This window comes from Tigriopus californicus, chromosome 4, assembly GCF_007210705.1.
Source record: "Tigriopus californicus strain San Diego chromosome 4, Tcal_SD_v2.1, whole genome shotgun sequence".
Classification (NCBI taxonomy): Eukaryota; Metazoa; Arthropoda; class Copepoda; order Harpacticoida; family Harpacticidae; genus Tigriopus; species Tigriopus californicus.
In genome coordinates, this window is record NC_081443.1 from 10,021,605 (window position 1) to 10,030,074 (window position 8,470).

At 39.5% G+C, this 8,470-nt stretch overlaps 1 protein-coding gene across 1 annotated transcript; it reads left to right on the top strand.

The window, feature by feature from the left end:
* The first annotated feature begins 6 nt into the window (after window positions 1-6).
* LOC131878848 (uncharacterized) lies at window positions 7-1,948 on the top strand. The gene is made up of 3 exons (XM_059224982.1): window positions 7-21; window positions 104-474; window positions 1,359-1,948. Coding segments are annotated over exons 1-3 (510 nt in total). The 5' UTR covers window positions 7-19; the 3' UTR covers window positions 1,496-1,948.
* Window positions 1,949-8,470: the final 6,522 nt, after the last annotated feature.

Consider the following 8,470-nt stretch of genomic DNA (forward strand, 5'->3'; position numbering starts at 1 on the left):
TTCCTTGGATACATTTTCAATGTGAGTTTCCTGCCTTGAGACCCCGAATCAATTGAATTTTTTTGAATGAATTGCAAGTAACCCTTACGATGATTCCTTTTAGGCCCACACCTACCTACTCTTGGCTTCAAATGGCCATGTTGTCAAAGAACCTACAGAAGGCCTCGTTGGCTTTGAACGCTAGTACAGTCGCATCCAGTACACAAGCTTCTTCCACCTCTGGTCACGAGTTCAAATCCCTACCTACCGCACCGCTCAGGCCCTTGTCAGCTTCATCTGCTTCGAAACCAATAACTGTGACGACACGTTCCACCTTTGTGGTCCCTTCCACGGGCTTCAACGAAGGGTCCTCTCGCACTTGGTCAGGGAACAGTCCCAGCCGTCCCAGATCGGCCGAGGTCCCTACCATTCTCTCCGAGGCTGGGAATCGTGGCTCAGCCACGCCAGATCCGTCTGTTATGATGACTCTAATGAGTGAGTATTTCAGACGATTCTAAGACCTTTTCGTAGGGGCCTTTTCCGTTGCCTTGAATGAGGAACTACAGGATGCGTAGATCAGGAGAGCACTAGAGTAGGATTGTATCACATCCTTTGATGAACTGAAAGGCATGTTAGTGAAACTCGTGCCTCATAGAACTCGAGCTCTTGTTTACCCGGGAACGGTGGCAGAACAAGTTGAAGAAATAATGACCGGAAGGATTGTCTCACCGTTCTCACGATTATGGTCTTTGTGGCACACGGGGACCATTTAACGGTCGTCTTTTTCTGTCTTTCTCCCTTTACTCAGAATGGTGATTCACGACATGTTACTCACTAGAAACTGGGGAATGTCCTTCAAAAGCATACCTCATCTGATTAACAAGACAACTACGTACATGAGTGAGAAAGTAGCTCTTACTCATGGACAACAGAACTATCTTTCTGGTTGTGATAGAGGGAGGGTGGCCAAAGGAGGTATTGGGGGTGATTCTAGAAAAAAGACTAATGACGCTAATATGGATCTTGCTTTTCAGTCACCTAACTTTGAAAGGTCTCAAGACCATATTAATTCCAGAAAACAGTCTGCGTTTCACGCCTACAAGATTATGCGAAGCCAAGTTTCTTGAGCAGCTGACGCACTAATCCGCACCAGTTTCCCGTCGACTCAAACCAAATTATAGGCTGGAAATGTGGCACGTGATCTTTTTCTGTCGATGGTAGCTGCAGTTCTCTCACACCCACCAATTGAGCAAAAAAATGAAATGCTCGCCTGGATTTGGGATACGGACTGGTTTTCCTTTTGTACTGAACTCCCCGCTGTGTTCATGCAAAATCTGTCTGAGGCGCAAGTTTGTAATGCTTGACATCTATTTTTTCAGATCAGTCCATCAATAACACATTGAATCGAATGCAAATGCCCGAGGGCGAGGACTATGGGGGCGTGCCCAGCGATGACGCTCTCATGAAAAGCTCAAGTTCTAGGGACAATCTCCAATGGAACGCGAGTGAAAGTTAATGAAACGAGGAGTGGTGATCCACCCACTCGACTAAACCAAAAAAACACTCTTAAGAAAACCAAGATATAAGATTGAGTAGATATTCCATCCTTTTTTGACTTGGAAAAGAGTGAACCCTTTCAAAACAGCTATATGCTTTTGGTGCGTCCAACAGAACAGTTTCATTAATATCATAACGATTTCATGACAAAAGCGATAGGTAGTCGTTGATGTTCCATATCTATGTGTTTTTATTCTCCCTTTGAAATGTGATGGTGGCCCAACTTTTACAGTACACGGACTAATCAAGCAATCACGCCCTCTCCTTTCAGTTTGTATGCCTATTAATGGATTTTGACATCCTTTTTCAATGCGTATCATATATTCTTTGTCGACTCCTGAAACATTTCTCGTTATCCATTTGTTTGAGTTATTACCCTAACGGAAATAAATCATTCGTTGAATCTCGAAAACCGGGCTGCGTACAATTTTGCGTTTTGCAGACATACCTCCAAAAATGAAGATATCTTCGCCAAACCTTGATTTCCAAATGGAGGACAACACGTGTAGCTATCCCAGACTAGTAACCTTGGAAGCTAAACCACGCTGTTTCCACTAAAAGACCAATGTATTAAGAAAGGGTTCAAATTCCTTGAAAAAGATTTCAAGTTCTTCCTTGACGTGACCTTTTAGCTTCATTGGCCTATCTGGTACATGTGTTATATAATACTAAACCCCACACGTGTGCAACATTTCTGGCAAAAGCCACGGTTAACAATTTGAAACTCTTATAAACTGGTCCTAGGTTGGAATCGACCATGTTCCCATTAAGATCGTCTATTCTCACATTGTGATTATTTAAACAATAACTCGACACTTTGCAATCGACAAACTCTTCTGAGTTTGAATCCGATTTTCCTTAGTTTGAGAATTTCAGAATTAAGTCACTTTGTCACTTAAGTCACACTCTTGTTCTTTCTTATTTGTGGATAAATGCTTTTGTGATCCATCTTTTTCTGTTTGTAAATTGTTTGGGTTTGAAACGGCAAGCATTCTACGACATTGAATTTTTTGTTTAAGAAATGACGTAAAAGAGGAATCTAATGTCCCGCATATGAATTGTCAATGATACCAAATGGTTACTCAAAACCGCGTTCAGCTCTCATGCCTTGCATTCAGTACATATTGTATGTATATGAGATGGGTGTGCGTAACCATTGGCTACAATTTTATATTGTAACTTTCAATAGGCATAACTTTTCATTGAAACACTCAGAAGAAACTGCCATGTTTTGTTAACAAACCAAAATAAGTTGATTTTCAGAAATGCTACGATGAGAAATCACGTTTGGCAAGGGTAAAATCATCTGACAATAGGGTGGTGGATCTATCTCCTATCTTGTGACCATGTCCAGGTCTATTTTGAACGTTGGTGAGCTCCATGGCATTCCAAGTAGACCAAACCTGAACCATTTGGGCTTCAATGTCTGCGGGCTTTGGTAATCAATTAAGTGAGCCACCAATCACAAGAGTATTACCCACCTTAAAGTCTTTGTGGCTTCCAGCGTAAGCGTTCATGGCCATTTTGCCAAGTGGGACTTTTGAGACTATGACCCAGGATGAGGATGAGAGGCAATTAAACGGCAAATTCTGTCTGGCGTTTCATCAAGAGTTATTATGACTTTCAAAATCTGGCAGACATTGTTTTCGCTCACCCGGTATGAAATTGTAAGTTGTCCCTTGCGAATCTTGCTTGGTAATTTCAATATTTAGCCTTTGCCCAAAAACGAGAATAAATTTGCATCCATAGGGTGGCCATTCAGCGCATGGCTCCAACTGCGAATTTAGAACCAATGTCAGGTATCAAAATGCAAAATGTAGTTGTGCTTAACTCATAAATCATAAAGAAGAGAATACAGAATGCGCACAAACGGAATATTACAATCTATCAAATAATTCAAAGATACCGTGGTTCAAATGTCCTTTCATGTTTTGACAGAAATACGCAATCACATCATGGCATTTTTCTTGATTGTATAATCATACGAAATAACTTCTTTTTTTTGAGATTCTACCACAAACCAAAAATATCATGCCTAAAAAAGTGAAAGACAAAAATTTTCAAAAACCCATTCATTGAAAATTAGGAGCACACTTAGCTACCACTACAGTAGAAAAAAATCAGTAAATGATCTATCAAATTGCTTCTGAGTCGTGTGGGTTTCAAAAAAGTCGTAAGTGCAATTAAGTTAGTTTAAAATTGATGTTTTGCATTAAAGGCTAAAACGCTCGAACTCTGGCGGGTAGGTGAACCTCCACATGGTGAATTTTGATGTTGGGGAATTCGTTGTTGGTGTTCACTACGGCGGTGTTCTAAATGGCGGACTTTCTGATGGGGGAGGGAGTTCATTGTTGGCTAATGTGGAAGTTTGCAACGGCGTAGATAACTGTTTAGCGAAAACCAATGGCCATTTAGTGTTTTTCCAGATGATGAATATGAAAGGGCAAGGCCAAAAACTGTCAGTGAGAAAGTGCAGTTATAAATTGCAATTGACATATCTCAATGACACTGTTTCAAATGTAATTAACTGCAATTCCGATTACTCACGGTTCAAAGGCAATAAATTTCAATTATGATTGCATAAAATGTGATTGTAATCGCAATTGCGTCACAAGTGTACCACAAATAAAGTGAAGGCGAAATTGTCGAAAAAATGTGTACAATATATAGGTCGAACAAGTCCAAAGAAGGTCGAACAATATATCTGTCCATAACTCTTTCATTGGATTGGTAGGGAGTATGCCTTGGTCCATATTTGCAAGCAGATAGAAGTTGTGCTCAAGCTAATCGAAAAAGAGGTAACTTCTGTTTTCCGGTGGGGAAATGGCCTTTCCGGATTGCCATTCGAAAACGTGCACGTGTTCTTTTCTCAGACAAAACAGTTCATAATATTCGGTTCTAAAGGCACATGTAATCACGTTAATCCTTTGCATACGAGTGTTCGGTGTTGTTAACTTATTTGAGATTTAAACACTTTTTCAAATACACAATGGGTAACATGTGTGCACTGATTTTTTTTTGGCATCATTTGCATCATGACAAGGGATAAGCAAAAAAAAGATCATACGTACCATGGCTTGTTTAAATAAAATAAATTCAGGCAACCTAGAAACGCTTAAAATGCCAATAAAGTTGAAGGAATTTAATAAGAGTTCGATTACACGTAGACGATGTTTAGAAAGGCAACAGTTTTCTTAATCAGTCTTAATCATGGCTTGAACCACGCGATAACTTGGACAGATTATGTGATCTTCGTTTATGAAAGCCGTTTTTCATGAGCATATGAGAGAGCTCTCGTATTGGGAGAGGCTAGAAAGGTCCTAACCCAGGTTTTAAAGTGTGTTTTGCAAGCATCCTCAAGCCCTCGCGAATCCGTCTTAGTTAGAGCAATAGGTTTCCTACGCAGCACGAAATATGGTTTAAGTCTACACTTCAGAGGGCGCTTTGTGAGTTAGTCTTAACCAAATGTAAGGAGAATTGGGCCGATACCTCTTTATTAAATTATAATAGGTTTGAGTCGAGTTTGGCCATTTCACAGACATCTAGAGATCTGGACTGCGAACGGAAGCCAAAAATTCATATCTCCTTAACCGTTCATCTTATGCAAAATAATCACTTGGTACGACCACAAGATCTTGTTGAATAGATGAACTGGGCCAAATTTGAGCCCAAACCTATGCTTAGGGAAGTCAAGAGATACGTCCAAAGTTATGTAGTAAACACTACTTAAAATTCGAACTTTTGGCCACCTCTTGGTCAGCTACATAAGCTTTTGACTACATAACTTTGAAACGATCCACTTTACAAATGCAGAATATAAAATTGACCTACCGTTAATTGAAGAGATCTACGTTTCTTACGTATTTTATTGCTTTAATACGAAAAGTGGCTCAGAGTGGCTATGACCAAGAGCAAGCTGATTTGGCGGGAAGCTCGTTCGCAGTCCATATTTCTAGAAGTTTGTGACTAATTCTATCAAAATCTAATGTTTAGTTGGTGACCCAGAGGTGAGTTGTTTACACGCTCATACCGATCCGAGTTAAGGGTCAGACATTACCCAGAATAAGCATCCCCTCACCACTTTACCGACTGAGTGTATTTTCATACCCATTAACATCTAAGCCCCTAACTCTGAGGTACGAAATTTAAAAAATAGGCCTCATGTCTCATAAGCCAGTTTTTTAAAGTTCGTATCTCGGAGTTAAGGGGCTTAGACACTAACCGGTATGAAACTATTCTCGCCAAGGAGGTGAGCGAATGCCTATTTTGGGCATGTAGTTCTGGGTAACGTCTAAGCTTTAACTCAGAGGTACGAGCGTTTAAAGAACTCGTCTCTGGTCACATAATGTCCGGAAAAGAAATCGTGTTCATAGCATGTAACAAGTAGTTTATTTAGTAATCAACAGCGACAAATCATTATTTCGTTTGGGCTGTCTGACGTTGGAAACAAGGCTACTTATGAAGTCCACCTCTCTTCTTTCACGTGATTCTCGGTTGTTCAATTTGCTTTCCTCAAATATTCATAGAGAACTGTTTTGGCAGCTTTCTCCACCAAATTATGCAACAGTTAGGACAAGAAATAATTGAAAACGTGTGTAAATTTCACATAGGATAATTTCAAGATTAATACCTTTTGCCAATTCCGGGATATTTTGCCACTTGATATGAAAGTTTTCTATTGGTTTTCTATCATTGGTTCGAACTCCATAGCCTGAATAGGTGATCTCGCCAATGGCTGCTTTGATATAACACCTTTTGCCAAGCTGCATTTTCTTAAGCTTCATGTTTAGAAAATAAACAGCTATTTCCTATGCTGTCATTGATTGTTAAGCATGCCTAGTTCAACATGACCCCAAATAAGCCTTTGTAAGCAAGGAAATCCACTCAAACCCTAACATTTTTAAGATAGTTCAACATGAGATTTTTTCTCCGAAGGCGGGATTTGAACCCACGCCCTCTGGGGAAGCATGTCGTGCCCCTATCAGGTACATTAGACCACTCAGCTACCATAGTTCCTTAAACTACCAGGATTTAACACTATAATTTCCGCTCTATTTCCAGCAACTTGGTTACAGAGGAACAAATCTCATGACAGTTCTCAAATACCTACGGTGGCATTTCAAGTTTCGCAAGTACATTACAAGCTCACTTCTTTCATGCACCCACACTTTTTTTCGTTTTCTTTTACTGACAGAGATGTCCTGGATTAAACATGCCAATTCTAATTGTGGAAAGTATTTTCAGTGTTGTTGGTGCCCTGTAAAGGACCATGCCAAAGTGTTCTTTTTATTGCGGACTTCTTTACCGATACTGGTATCGGAATCCCCAGCACTTCAAAACAAATACATAATCATTTATTTACATTTATATAATATCTGATCTACCTGTGAATTAGAGTTGGCAGATCCCTTGAATACAGGGTTGATCAGGAATTTTAGTCAAAAGTTTGTGTAAGTCTGACTTGAAAGATGCTACCAGATCAACAAGGCCTACGTATTCCCTACGAATATTTGAAGGAAGCAAATTAAACAATGAAGAAGCCCGAGAAAGAAGAGGGTTGGATTTCATTGTTCTAACTAGCTTGGATTCTCGAAGGCTTGAAGGTGCTTTCAAAACGCACGTTAAGCCTCTACGGTCACTACAATTGACCCTAAATCCTGGGTTGGGACATAGCTCATGGATGCTTTTGAAGACGTACAGTATCAGATACCTTTCGTACCTTCTCTGAACACTGTACAGTCCAACTTGTTAGTCTCTCTTAAAGCTCTCTCATTCCGGTGATGTTCCTAGTGAAAAAGTTTCATCTTCGACCTTTTGCAAACCAGTTGTAGTAATCAGAGCCCAAATAGATGAAGAATATTCAAGATGTGGCTGAACAATCGACTTGTACAGAGTTAGCATCGTGACACTAGCTAAGTACTTACACGTGCGATACATCCAACCACACATTTGAAAAGCTTTACCCATCTTCAACTGGATATGCTGATCGAACTTTCCATTTTCTTGGAGGACCACAACTAGATCTTTCATAGATGAGGACTGCTCAATACCTTAACCTCCATTATCTACGAGAAAGGAGTCGAGGGCTTGAAGCTACCCTCAAGACGCACTTCCAAGGTCACAACAATTTAATTTCCTTTAGGACAACAACATCATTTTTTCAACAAATAAGAATTTTTGAAAGAGCAAAATATTGGGAACTTTCATTATCGAAATCTTAGATGGACCTTTGTGTAGCAACGATTGCAATGTAACATCCCAAAATCTAGAAGACCCTTAGTCTCCCTCGAATTAGTAAACAAAAAACATCGTTGAAACTAACAGGATAAAGTTTAAAGCATAACCTTGGAAGCGTTTGTAAGAACACTTTTTACAATTTCGTGCGATTATTTAGAGAGACCTTTAACTAGAGGAGTGGACATCAGCGGAGCTAGGCCGATTTTTCTTTTTGTCACAGCTCTTTGACCAAGTCATAAATGGAAACAGGCAGCAAGGTACTGGTATTTGAGACCTAACTGCACATCTTTTATCATATCCATAATTACCTATTCTTAAAACTCTAGACCTTTTACTACATAAGCCAGACCTCTTTCGATATTTTCATTAAAAGGAATATAACTCGAAATTTTGTCGTAAAAACCTCTATTTTTTCTTTTAAATGGCTTTTTCTTAATGTATGGTAGTATCCCTTGTGACTTTTGGGGAGCTGAAATGTTGTTTTCACAAAGTGGCTTAGCTTCGCCGACTGCCATGTCCAATCCTCCAGTTAAAGGTATCCATGGATTATTTAAGTTCGACCAAATAACATGAAATTATGACCTTTGAAAGGTTTGAAATTTGCTTTGTTCTTAAAAGCATACTAAAGAGTTTCTGAACGCTGAGTCTCTAAATCTGTTGCATCTTACATTACTTTTTCTTATATAAATCTAAAAAG

Coding starts and splice junctions, on each gene's coding strand:
- LOC131878848 (XM_059224982.1), top strand. Junction 475..1,358: donor TGTTATGATGACTCTAATGA/GTGAGTATTTCA, acceptor CTATTTTTTCAG/ATCAGTCCATCAATAACACA.